The sequence below is a fragment of the Falco cherrug genome, chromosome 8 (assembly GCF_023634085.1).
Source record: "Falco cherrug isolate bFalChe1 chromosome 8, bFalChe1.pri, whole genome shotgun sequence".
Classification (NCBI taxonomy): Eukaryota; Metazoa; Chordata; class Aves; order Falconiformes; family Falconidae; genus Falco; species Falco cherrug.
This window is the reverse complement of record NC_073704.1, coordinates 35157207-35171390: the sequence shown is the minus strand read 5'-3', so window position 1 is coordinate 35171390 and position 14184 is coordinate 35157207. Positions and strand designations below refer to the sequence as shown.

General features: G+C 39.8%; 1 protein-coding gene across 8 annotated transcripts in view; it reads left to right on the top strand.

Annotated features, from left to right (window-relative positions):
- NCKAP5 (NCK associated protein 5) overlaps positions 1-12600 on the top strand; it is a 245331-nt gene extending 232731 nt beyond the window's left edge. For 5 of the 8 annotated variants that reach the window (XM_055718342.1, XM_055718344.1, XM_055718343.1 and 2 more), the window contains one exon: positions 11841-12600. In XM_055718342.1, coding sequence (XP_055574317.1) covers positions 11841-12122 — 282 coding nt within the window. In that variant the 3' untranslated portion in view covers positions 12123-12600. The other 3 variants (XR_008733527.1, XM_055718345.1, XR_008733526.1) reach the window with 2 other exon arrangements.
- The last annotated feature ends 1584 nt before the right edge of the window (positions 12601-14184 follow it).

The window sequence follows — 14184 nt, the reverse complement described above, 5'->3', positions numbered from 1 at the left end:
AGGATAGAGGTTCTCAAGACCACAAACAGATGTACTTGTGTCTAAAAGATGAAGCAAACAAATCTAAACCCATAAACTTCACTATGAGAGTGGTAAGACACTGGCCCAGGCTGCCCAGAGCAGCTGTGGGTGCCCCATCCCTGGCAGTGCTCCAGGCCAGGCTGGATGGGGCTGGGAGCAGCCTGGGCTGGGGGGGGGGTGTCCCTGCCCATGGTAGGGTGTTGCAACTAGATGGTCTTTAAGGTCCCTTCCAACCCAAACCATTCTATAATTCTATATGAAATTAACTAAAATTCCTTTCGGCTCACAGCCAGATGATATCTGTGTTAATCAAAATGTGTATCACTGCTTTAATTTTGTGAGGAGGCAAGTTTAACATAAATCTCCTGGCTGCAGGAACTTCCATCTGCATCTCCAGCAGTGGTCATCTTGGTGCCCAGCATTACCATACTTAATTCACAATGTTTCTTTTTTATTATCCTTTAGAGCTGGGCAAAGGAATAATCTACAGTCTGTGTTTATGACATAAATTGCCTATTCCTTTCATGTAGCCCTGTGTCTCGTTTCCTTTTGGATTAATCCGCATGGTTACTGAGTCACAATGCTCAGGACTATATCCTTGAGTTGTCTGGTAAACATGAGATTAGTTACAATCTGTATTTTTTTCATCAATATTTATTTTAATCCGCTGGCTAAATTATTAAATTTAATCTCAGCCTGTTTCTGTTCTCGGTGTTGTCACCGCAAGCACAGGTGTAGTGCTTTCTCCTGGTTAACCATGGTGGATGCTCCAAATGACACAGATTCTCTCAGGTACGAGGCATACTGCACTACTTGAACATACACCACGTACTCCATAAGCCATAAATTGAATGAGAAGCCTGTTCCTTGACCCCGGTCTCTCATGAGACAAGTGAGAGACTGAGCAGGGAAGCACGATTGTTATCATTATGCAGGTTGTTTCTGGTGGATGCGGGTAGCATTGCTTACGGATTTTGTATACACAAAGTATTTTAAGAGTGTGAATGGCTGGCCCCAGTGATGGTAGTGGTCAAAGAAGACTGCAGCAATTGTGGAAGTGAGACCAGGGAAGGAAACAAAGAGGACATGAAACCTGGTTACCATGCTGTTTCGATACCAGGACTATGTCCATGGGTTATGGACAGAACAGGAATCACGGCAGTGGAGTAATACATCAAAGGTGAAGCAGAAAATCTGTGTAACATAGCAGATAGGTAAATGAGACCTTGCAAGTAGACACAGTGAAGGACTCTGCTCGGCTGGTCTCCGAGGTGCCTTACTTGCCTCAGATCATATCACCATGCTTCCCAGTTCCACCATTTTTGCACGCTTCTTCGTCCTTCCTTGTATAAATGGTGGGGAAGTAGTTCTTGCTCTCCTCATGCATTATGCCACACCGTACCATGTGCCATGGTCTTTCCTCCTTTGTTGTCTTTGTTTATTCCCTTGTTTAGCAGATGTTTCTATGGTTCTTCAGCTTTTAGCAAGCAGGAGGTACCCAGTGTGCACCTTCTTACAGTGGACTTCTGTTCTGTGAGAGTAGGCTTAGGTCACAGAATGATTTTCTGAGCATCACAATCACACTGGGCACATTCCTGTGTCCATGTGCATGAGAAGATTGCTAACGCTCCTCTTCAGCACCTTGAGTGGGGAAGCCACACAGGCAGACATACCTGCAGCTCCCCATTCTTTCAGAGGCAATCCAGGAGCTCCTGCCAATGGATCTGAGTTAACAAACATGTCCTCGAGCACATCTGGAACTCAGCCATTAATTTCTGAGCTTTTAAATTACAATTTTTACTTGATTATCTTCCAACAGTTTTTTAAATTCTTGATTAATTTTGGGCTGGCTATTTAATACATTGTTTGGTTAACTAATTCATGTAGCTGTTTATAATTATTGCCTTACTCTAAAATCATCTTAATAGAAGGTTGGTTGGGGTGGGTTTTTTGTTTTCTTTCCAGTAGAATAACAAGTTATTTTATTATTCAAACAAGGCTTACTTCCTGCTGTTTTCAATAAGATTTTTAATAAATATGTAAATTTAAAAATTAATTTACTGCATACGTTTGGCAGCATGATTCTTGAACTGACAAAAGTTTGATGGATTGTAAAATTATCCTCCATAAAAATCATCAGTCATAGTAAACAGAATTTATCAACCTCTGGTAATTTTACAGCTTTTTCTTCATCTTATCTTCTGTTAGGAACTCACTTAAAATTGATTATAATATAGTATGTTTCTAGAACCGTAATTCATTCATAGATTAATTAGATTTTAGGTTAATATCCCATCATGGTATAGGACATAAGCCAACAGTGTTTTCCAGTTGTTACAGAACTGCAGTAGAGAAACCTTGATTACTGTTCCCATGTGGTTTAACCGCCAAGACTAATCACTAATCAAATTCAAACAACATAAAATGGAACATCCTTCATAGCATTTATTTTCTAGCTGACTTATACTATGGGCTCTTTATTGATACAACTTGGTGTACTAAAATGAACTAAAAATTGCATGAGAGGATTTATCCTTCTACTTTAATTTAGTTCTGCAGCCTATATCTGAAACTCTTGCTCAGATTTTTGTGGATGTTGTGTCTCTGTCCCTCAAAATATTCTGCCCTACAGCAAAGATAAATTGTTTGCATAAATTTAGAAAGTACATGTAAATAACTGTACTGTTATGTAGGATTTGATGGCAGATGAACTTAAACATAGGTTTCCATTCTGCACTTCATGCTTTGCTTGAATCAGTACTGAAAATAGCACACATCATGTCAGCAGAAGAGGTGGCAAGTGCAGTCATGTAACCAGCATCATTATTTGCATCTATCCTGTCCCAGTTTTCTCTGATTACAAAGCAACTTTTGTAGTCTTCATTGCACAGGGTCAGAAAACAGCATGCACATAGGTCAGGCTGCGACAGATTTACCGGGAAGGCAACCTGGGCCTCTTCCTTTGCTGCCTCCAGAAGCACTGACCAATGCAACATGTGGCATGATTGCCCAGCCACATCCCCTAACCCTCACTTAGGGAAGGTGGTATCTACATCCCTATAGAGGAGGGCACACCCGGGGTGGGGGGTGGGGGGGCGGGTCATTAGTGCCTTCCAGACGCCAGGTGTCACAGAAGAGGAAAGAAAAGGCAATGGTTTTTCATTACATTCATAAGAGGTAAAAAACATCTAATATATAAAGAGTTGATTAAGATCTGGAGTGGAAAGGAAAATGACAGCTTCAGGCTCCTAAAATAAACTCTTTTGTTGGGGTGGGATTTAAGCATGATAATTCAGAATTTTTTAAGAATAAAGATCCCGTTTCCAAATGTGAAGGTTATCACCTCTGTATTTCTGCTTGGTGAGAGCTTGGGAAAGGTATTATTCTGATGTGTGCACACTGTGTACACCAACATGGAGGCTCCCTCCACAGTGGCTAAATGTGCAGTCATGCAGAGGTGGAGTGATGGGTCTGGAAAGATTGTTTGTGTCTTCCAACTGTCCTCCTCAGAGGCTAAAAATGAGAAAAGTATTTGCTGTGGAGTTCACTCCTTTGTTTAAATTACGTCTATGAATCATCTTTTAAACTTGTAAGAAGGGATATTCCCTTACTTTCCTCTGCAGGTCTTCCAGCAGAGATTCATACTCTTTGAACGCCCTTGCAGACAGCACAGCCCTCTTAGTGCACATACAAGCCAGTTTTCATAGCTGGGAGAATTATTTCTGCATGGTTTCTTCATACTGCTGATTTGTTCTTGATGCTGCCACATAACGTTGTTCCTTTTCTATCTGCTGCTTCTGCCTTTTTGCCCATAGGTCAGGTGATGTACCCTGGATAGTCACAAGCTAACCTGACATGAATCTAGTCCAGTACTCAAAAGAGAGGATTACTAGTGAGGAAAATCATTATCCTCTACCAATTACCATCTGCAGTATAGTTTTGAAGGGCAGTTCCATTTTCCACCAGTATGCTGGGTGACTGACATAGAGACATTACAGACCAGGAACTGAGACATCTCTAGACAGTGAGAGGATAAGTGTCTTTGTAATTACCAAAATAAATAGTCTTGTTCAAAAAAGCCAAAGGTGGAAGATGACACAGCTAATACTTAGGAACCAGTAGTCTGAGAATAGTTCAGCCATTCAGAAAAATGACCCCGATTACTGAAAATGTCAGGGAGATTATATGTTGTATGAGTATGATCCTGCATTTACTGAGTTTGAAAGGATTTTTTTGCTGCAGTCAAATGTGGGATAGAATCTATCTTTTTAAGAACCTCATTTTGTATTACATTTTTAAAAAACTTTTCTTGAACCATATTTTTCCCCTTCTTGATTCAGTTCTGAGTAAGTATCCCAATTTTTTTTAAAGAAAAAAACTCCAAACCTCTAATCTAGGATAAAATTGTAACCCCTTTTTTATAAAGCCCCTTCTTTATTGGAACAATCAGCCATACTTTCATCAAGTTGAGGACTTTCATTCAGTAGGGCAAAGCTCTGTATACTTAAATGCCATGTGGTGAAATACAGTCTGATGAAGACTGGAACAGTGAAGTTACTTAGGACTGCATAGTTCCAGTACCGTTCAGTTATCACTGGCAACGTAACCCTCAGCATAATTCTGTCAAGGAATAGCACTGAACTTCAAATGGTTAAGCAGAGTTCAGTAACTTTGTCAGCAATCTTTTCTGTCAATATGAATTTTTTTTCACTGTAATTTTTTTCCCGTCACTAGAAAATCAGAACAATTTGGTTTATTTAACTCCCTCTACAAGTAAAGCTAAAAGGATGTTGAAAAGTAAAGTGTATCCTATGCATGTCTTGTTCATTTTCAGTCTGTCAGGTTCTAAAAACTGAGTATCGGCTTCCTTTCTCACCATGGATATTTCTTCCTTAATGCTTTGTGATGAGCCTCTGATTGCAGTAAGCATTGCTTTTAGTGGGTAAATTCCCTCTGTGAGAAGCAAAATTGGTGATTCCACCAATGTGAACACAGCAAGGCCTTGCTTTACCTTCTGGAGAAAGGACTGGTGTTGAATTGATTGGGTTTTTAATAAATCCCCTCAACATGCTTGATTGAGCACCTGCATTGTGACCATTTTCCAAGGTGTTGCCACTTAGAATTGTATTTTCTTCTTCCATTTTAAATAAATTTTGTCCGCATACAGTTGATGCAGCCAGCGGCCATTCTGAGGCACTATGAGAAAACAACTGCATTTGTGGCATTCAGTTTCTAAGTAAGCAGAAAGTAAAAAGCTAGATTTACCTGACCTGGAAACTGGGACCTGAAAATCCTTGTTTATTAAATTATGTGAAAGTTCAAAGAGGGTTGGTATATACCTAATCGGGTCAAACAGTCTTCTCATACCAACAAAATAATCATATACTTATGAGGATGATATTCTTGGCATTAAAATGCTGAATGTACTTAGTCATCTCATCATTTTATGAAAATGATGCCTTTGAAAGCATAAGGCTCAATTCACTAAACTATCTTTCATGTCCTAAACTACACAAAAATTCAAGCTGTAGACAACGTGAGTCTCAACGCCACAGTCACCTACACATTAAGCAATAGCTGTTTTGTCCAGATCAACAGTTATGAATCATACACAGTTCATGCTAATCAGCTTTATTTCCTCTAAGATAATTTACTTACAATTCAGGATTATCAGAAGCGCTCTCCTTGTGATACTAAAATACATTTGTAGATTGTGACACTTAAATTCAGTAGGCAAGCTTTGGTTCTGTTGTCATTGTTATTTTTCCCATCGTGCCACAAGTGGATGATACCTACCTATGTATATATGGCTTTCCTATAAACTGCTGAACAGACTAATGAACTTGAAAGTACTTCGTATCAATGTATTTTTTCCTAAGAAAAGAAGCTGGCACTTATTCTTTATCTTGAAAATCTGATGGTGTGTCTTTGAGAATGTCATTGTCTGCTGCAGCAAAATAATCGTGGGATTTCTGCTCAAGTAGAAAAAAGAAAAGTGATTCATTATTTCAAAAATTATTTTACTGTCAGTCCAGAAAATAGATGAAAGCTTCTGACAATATAGAAGGGAGAGCAAGGCTTATCTTATTATTTAAGGTTATGCTTTAAAGAGAAAGAAGTTCAAACATCACATTTTTAGCTCAGCTGTAATACAGCAGAGGTCATGCAGTTACAGCTTTCACCTTTGTGGTTTCCTGGATGTGACTGTACAGCTGTTTTCACTGCAGAGTGTTACCTGTCCACCTGATGTTAAATGAGATCTGGAGATTGTTCGCGTTCGACACAGCCTACCGTTGCCTTCTGTCCTGGCTGGCTGATAGAAAGCTACTACCCGGTAGTTCAAAACCAACACTTTTCATGTAACACCTTCCTACGGCAGGCTGGTTGTGTAACACCATTGAATTCGGTGAGAAGTTACTTCTGATTACACCAGTGTATCTGTGATCAGAATCCTGCTCTGCATCTCAATACACTTTATTTTACAAGAAGCTGTGAACATAGTAAAAATGTCCTACTACAGAGGTTACATATGAGCAACCTATGCAATCCTGCAACTGCGTATCCCGTTTAGAAACATTGTGTCATAAATACAAAGCAATTACAGGACTTGGAGGATGTCTAAATTGCTAGAACTCTGAATTTGAAATAAGAAACAGTAGCATTGTGGGATCAACATACACAGACAAAGTAACAAGTTTTTAAAAGTTAAAAACCTAGAAAATAGTTTTCCTTTACAATAGAGTTTTAAATAATAACTAAAAAAATAAAAAGTGAACATACTTTGTATCTCCTATTAGAGATCAGATCTGAAATGAAAGACCTAGAGTTATACAATTAAGTATTGATTTTGTTGATCTATATTTAATTCTCATAGCAATTTAGTTGTTTTTACCCAATAGTGTTTTCCAGTTATACTTCACTAGAAGCAATGCCCTTCTTGCTTCTGTGTTAATCTAAAAACTAAATTGCCCGGTGCATGAGAGACATAAATAAAGTTCATTTTATTTTTGTGTGTAACTGATTCTGAACCCTTTAAAGTGCTGGTTAACTAAACTTAGACAGCTGGAAAATACATTTATCCTGCAGAATGGTTCATTGCTAATTCTGGGCTCTGGCATGCCTTATAAGCATAGCCTGACCTCCAGGCTATCAGGGCTTCTGTGTGTTACCATCTAGAAGAAATGGACTTGCTGTTTCATTCCTTTCTGCATGCCAGCTGTGGGGTCCTTTGCACCTATGAACCAGCCTTCCCTGCACCTTCCCGTTAGACCTGCAGAGTCTTTGTGCCATTCAGAACAGCTACGGTTGTGACTGGTCCTTCATCACACACACAGCACTGAAAATGCATTCTACCCATATGTAACCTCTCATTTTTAAAGTTTTAAAAAAATCTAATTTGATGTATTAATGTAGAAATAACACCTATTTATAATGTATCAGTGTAACTGCAGGCTAGTTTTCTTTTCCTAATTTCCTGTGCTTGAAGTGACATGCCAGATTTTATTATATCACTAATGGGTTTTAGTTATTCCCTTTAGGATGTTGCCAACAAGGAAACATTATTCTGGTTCATAACTCATGAGTTTATTTCAAAGTGATGTGACTCGTGATGAGTGTCTGTATTATGTCAGATAGAGTTTCTACTCTTCTAAAAAAAAAAAAACACCCCATACTGACTAGCTAAGAAATGCCAGTGGTGGGAAGCTCTCTGCTTACACAGAGAAGAACCACAAATGCTCCCCATACCCTGAGGCTACAACGGTACAGACTTTCTATACAAAAATATAGTATAAGTAAAACCAACTATCTATTGATCTGCTTTGGGATGACAGGCCAATGCTTTTACAGAGACACTGTGAAAACCACAGTCCTTTTCTGCACTGAGCCTTTTTTTTTTTTTTTCCTTAGACCAAAATCTGTGACTACGTTTTTTTATCTTTTCCCTTAAGTTAATGCTTAGGAAAACATATAGTGACCACACCGAATGCAGCAGACACCTTATTTATTCATAGAACACAGGCAGAATAGCCAGCAGCAAAGTCAACACCTTCAGGCTGAAATGGCTTTTAACTATTTTTTCTGAGAAGAATCCTGTCTGAGAGCAAGCACATGCTGTTGGCCCTGTCTTAGCTCTTCTAGCAATACTGAACTATATCACCAAGTCCTTTTTTTTTTCCTGCAGTGATAAAACCACCAGCTAATTATGCAGAAAATTACTACTAATACAGGAAAGATTTGACTGGAACCCACGACTTGGAGGTTAGCTGCTCTACACTATTACCAAATCTCACCCAGTTCTCATGGATACCAAACACATCTGGTCTGCTGTCAGATGTTCCTATCTGCAGGAAAAGCTGCTGATTCACATTAGTGTGACTCTCAAATGCATTAATGAACTAATTACTTTAAGATGCACAATGCTAACATCTTCGAGCTAACCCTTGTTCTTTGTTATAACTGTGATTCTGCTGAAGTCAGTAACAGATGTATATGAACAAAACTAAAGACACTACTTAACCACATACACAATTTATCAAACAAATTCTAATAATGGTTGCTTTGGTTTTGCCTTTTGATTCATCTAGCAGCTATTGTGACTGCCATGAAAAATAAGAAACTTAATTAAGTATGAATCTAAATTAATAAACTGTTACTTTTTTCCAAATTGTATCTATAGTAACTAGGAAAAAAATCCTTAAAGAACTTGGGGTAACATTTGTTCTGACATGCCAAGTTTAAAGAAGTTATCGGTGACTTTTCAGCTCCAGGAGTACACATAATTTTGTTACTGTGGGAGAAAATTATTTGTGATTATGCATATTCTTACATTAATATTTCTGCTTAAAGCTTTTTGTATTTTTGCTCATGGAGCTTAGGCTGTGAATGTTTTCTTTTATGTGTCAAGGACTATAATATTGTATTTTAACCCTCAAACTACAAATATATTTTTATTCCATATACAATTTAACAGAAAAATGTAACAGATTTAAGTGTAGCTGTACTAATAAAACCATGAGATAAGATCATACTGTACATATTGCACAACTGATATCAGAGTATACTTCTAGAATATTAATTCCCTACCAAAAGTCCTGTCCAGGTGACCCTACTTTCTTACCTGATTACAAAATTAGCAACAGGTGGCCTGAAACTGGTGTAGCCAAGCAGATTACACCTACATCAAATGAAAACCCGCGAAATATTACTTTCCGTGTCACATAAGCATTGCCTTTACTTACTTGCATACTATTACAGTAATGTGTTAGAGAAAGGAAAAGATTATTTTTCTTTTTTTACAAAAAGATGCCTTAACTGGGCATTAAGACATCTAAAAAGGACAAATTATATCCAAAAATACCCATAACTTATTTCTGAATTCTGTCTCTATTGCAGTACTAAATTTTGCTAGAACAACTTCTAGAATTAGTTCTTCCTTTAAATCTTGATGTATTGTAGATGTACTGTTTATGACTCTCTGTCTTTTGCCAATGGGTTTCACCGATGGGCTTCAGTTCAATTTAATTTGATTCAATGATTTTGCTTAAAATTTGTAGAGAATAGGTTTTGTTCCCTGCATTTTCTCTAATACGTTTTATAAACTGTTAGCCTTATATTAAATGTGAAACTAGGGTGTGATTAAAGTAGGGTTGTAGTCTAGGTTGTGCTTGTAAGGTATAATAAATTATTCATGTTACATATACACAGAATATACCACTGTATTCACTCTAGTCTGTCCTGTGGTTTAAATCTATGTCTCAGCCAGCCAGAGATGCTGCTCTTACTTTGATACTTCATCTGGACTGCTCTGTGTAGCAAATACTGTAGGTGTCTCTGCTCCTCCTGCCCAAGAGTTTAAATTGGGCCCATTTGAATCGGTAAAAGTTTTATCATAGACCTTACTAACAGCAGTATTGTCTTAGTGTTGTCTTCTTGCAGACCCAAGTTTGTGCTAAGTAGCCACATTCAGTTTATCTAAAAAAGAGCTGTGAAGTAGGAAAAATATCCAAAAGAAGAAAAATCATTTAGTTTGTCATACAGTATTGTGGGTTTAGTACTCTGAAGAGTGAAAAGTGCTAATATTTATGTTATTGATGCTATGCTTAAGAATTTTTTCATCTGGCCTACAGAGAAATGAAACTGTTTCAGTAATAGTATGTAATGTTTTAAGTGAGGGCAAAGGGGAGAACATTTTAAGCTGAGATTGTAGAGAATTTCTATTGAAGGATCCTAAATTTGGGTTCATTCCCATTACCAAGGGTTATTTTCGTCTATTTCAGAAAACATTGTAATTACAGGTATTGAAGACCTTGGTTTTAACTGTCATTTAAAATCAGAATCTAACATAACATTCCCTAAAACCTTTTAGACTGAAGATTAATTAATGAACCAAACACAAATTTTTCACTTACTGAGACTTTAGCATCTCCTGTTGCTTTGCTTAAGTTTATTTGAAATATTTGATAAAAATACTAACCTAATCCAGGCATTGTTAGCTTATGAAATGTGACAAGATCGCAACATTAAACAGTCACCAAACTGGCATTTCAATTTTTACCTAACTAGCCAAAAATCAAGCAACCAACTATGTAACTATTTGTTATCTTCTTGCCCAGGATTTCCCAGGATAAGCATCACAGCGTGCACAACATTTGACCTACTCAAAACTTCAAGACTTCAAAAAATTCTAATGCCCCTCTAGAACTGCATATGTAAAGACACACAACATCCATACACCTGGCCATGCTGCCTTTTCAGTGTGCTTTAAAATACCATTTCATTTTGTATTGAAACCAAGATATTAATGTGTTGGATCGACAGTCATTTACTGATTCAGTCTTTGCTATCTGATGGTAATAACAAAAATGGGGAATGGCTTGCACTCTTGACAGCGTATCTCAGAATTCTTGAATCTTATCTCTCCGAGAGGTTGTTGAATGTTGAATGTAAAGTGTTGAATGTTATCTCATATTTCTGTGATAATATTACCTGTAAGAGAAGTTCGTTATGCATATTTCAAAACACCCTGTATATGAACAGCAGGTGATTTTTATTGAACTGCTCCCTACATGTTCCCTAACTATTCCTTGGTCAGATCTCTGATTATAAATACCAGTAGCTAACAAAGGGACCAAATTACTCTTGTATAATCCTACTGTGCATTTTTAATATAATGTGCTAATACATCGTCCGGTGTTCCTGCAGAATTACAACACTTCTCCGAGTAGGCCTGGCCAGTATCTGATTGATTCTGGTCCGTGGGGATTGGCCCAGTTCAGTATAATTTCCTGTCTCGCTGCTTTCTTGTCTGTCAGAGAGGGTTTGGGTCCCTGGAAATCAATGGGCTTACACATGCAAAATGGGAGGTTATTCTCTGGCAAGTTTCATTTGTGTCTGTAATTTACAGAAAATGCTGTTTTCTCCTCTGAACATGTCTATGCAGCTTTTGTTTCAGCAGACTCCAGACTCAAACAAATACCTGTTTACATACCCAGCAAAGTATTCATAAAGGAGCTGTAAATTACTGTGAAGGTGCTGGAGATGCTTAACACATGCATACCCAGGATCTGCTACTTAAGACATTAATAGCACTTCAGTGTTTTGTAAATGGAGTCCTATTTGTCTCAGCAGAATCATTAAAGTTATGATTTATCCTAAAATGGACATTAATGTTCTATTTAATTGTAACAGATATTTAAGCATCTAACAATCTATCTCCTTTAACCCTGTGAACTTTGGAAAGACAGCAATTAATGGTGTACAGTAGGATAACTTTATTTTTATAAGAAATATGTTTCTAATATTTCCCTCACTTATTACAGAAATTGAAGCAAACTGAAGAAACAAAAGAAGATTCCCAGAATAGATTATCTAAAATTTCCCTGGAGTCGCTCAATAAATTTAATAGCAATAATGTACTTTTATTAGAAAAAGAGAAGAACTGCCTGAACAAGGTTGAAGGACAAAAGGAAGAAAATGGAAAGAAAGAAGCAGCTTCCTTAAATAGCTCGGGTAGGCACGACGTGGACAATTTAGAATCCTTGAGCGATTCGCTATACGATAGCTTCTCCTCTTGCGCCAGCCAAGGCTCAAACGATGTATAGAGACGCTTCCCAGTGGGCTGTGACTGCGGCACGTGAGGGAGCTGAAGGCGAGCAGGGAATGAGGAGGGGATCTCAGTCCGGATCGCTGTACTCACGGCAGGGTGTTCGGATTCTTCAAGCAATAAGAAAGGCGAGACGGCAGTCATCGTGATGCGCGAGACTCAACGCTGAACACAACCAACGGTTACACAGAATAAAGTCTTAATTTTGCACTTTTGTGAATATTTGTACAGTTGTAAATATCTTGGGAAAATATATTTGTAGGGATAAATGACAGCAATAAATATTACATTGGTGCTATGCTTCTGTAATGGCAGATTACTAACTTAAAGAAATTGATGTTAATATTAACAAGAAAAGTTTGATTTTTTTAAAGAAGATTTATAATTGTTCTAGTCTTAAAACTGTATGTAGAAACACTGCGTTACCATAAACCTGAGCCTGCCAAATTGTCTGTAATAAACTTCCTTGGACTCCCTTTTACAAAACATTTTATTTTTTACTTTTAGTGCAATTCCATACAGGTGTTCTAGGGATACGTGCATTTCACATCTTACAACCTCACGACAGGTGTCTTATTTCGGAAGGGTTTTCACTTTTGACACAGCAAGAAAATGAAGAGATAAAAAGGCCTGATAACTGCTGGTGTTCATCAATCATGTACATAACGTTTGAAAGATGAGCGTCAGAGTTATTCAGTCCTGACATAAACGGGAGTCCTGTATGAATAAGAACTACATCAGCCGCCCTTTACTCCTGACTGCAACATAGTTTCCCCCTTCCACCTCCTCTGTACTCATTGCCTAGCAAATTCTGAATGTACCCTATCGTGTTACCTTTTGTAGGCCCTGTTCAGTCTTAATGAAATTGTAAACGCTAAAATTATTTTTAAAAATAGAAACTCAGCTCCTGTTCGTGACATGCTGAGGGAAGATGTTGGTGCTAACTGGTACTAGTTCAGACATATCCAGGAGCAGGGGGGCTGGCCTGTAATTGCGTGGGTTTGTTTTTTCTACAAAGGTTGTTTATATGTAAGGGAAAGTCTATTTCAAAGGTTCCGTGTATTTTTTCTAGATGTGAAGTATTTATAACTGCTTTTTGTACAGCAATCTGTAAACTAGATATATTTGCGATATTTCTAGACTCTACGGTTTCTTTAGCTCATGCCTGTTGATCTTTGAAATGCTGTTCGATCCGTGTTGATATTCTCTGCAATTTGGTATATTTTAAGTCATTTCCGCCGTAAACTTGCATCGTCTTTTTCGACTTTTAAGGAATTCTCATTGGAACATCTTTCGTAAATAAAACTTCCCTTGGGTACGTGTGCGCTTGAGGAGGGGTGTGCGCAGGAGCCGGTGCTGCGCGGGGGGGCCCGGCGGCTCTCCCCGCCTCCCAAAGTCCCGCACCTGCAGGCCGGACTCGGTCACGTAGATGCATTCGTAACGCGGCGGCTAGAAAGCAACTGGAGCTTGGCTCACTGGCGGATAAGGCCGCGGAGCGACCCAAGAGCAGCACGCGGTCATCGGCGCGGGATCCGCGTCACCCCGCGGCGGGCGGGCACGCGCTGCAGCTCCCACAGCCCGCCCGCCGCACGCGGCCCGCCCGCGCGCCCGCCTTGGCGCCTCGCCCGCGCGCCGCGCCCCGTCCCGCCGCCTCCCCTCAGGCCGGGCGGGCGCCGCCTCAGCACAGCTCCCCCCTCACCCCGCCACAGCTGCCGCCCCCGGCAACGCACCCCGGGCGGGGACCGCCGCGGCCGCCTCCGGAACTGGCCCGTGCGCCCGTCCGCGGGGGGGGGGGGGGGGCGGCATGGCGGCCCCCGCGCTCCTTTCTCCATCTCTGTAATTCCCTTTCGGGGGGCCGAGCGGAGAGGACGGCGCCTGCCAGAGTGAGTGGCCGCGCGTGGGGCCGGGCCTGCCCTCACTCCCTCACCGGGAAAGCGGGCTGGGCTGGGCGGCGCAGCGGGCGACGCCTCGCAGCGGGGCCCGGCCGGCGACTCCCCTGCGGGCGCGTTCCGGCCGCCACCTGTGGGCTTCGGGCGGGCGGGAAAACGGAGGCGGCCAGG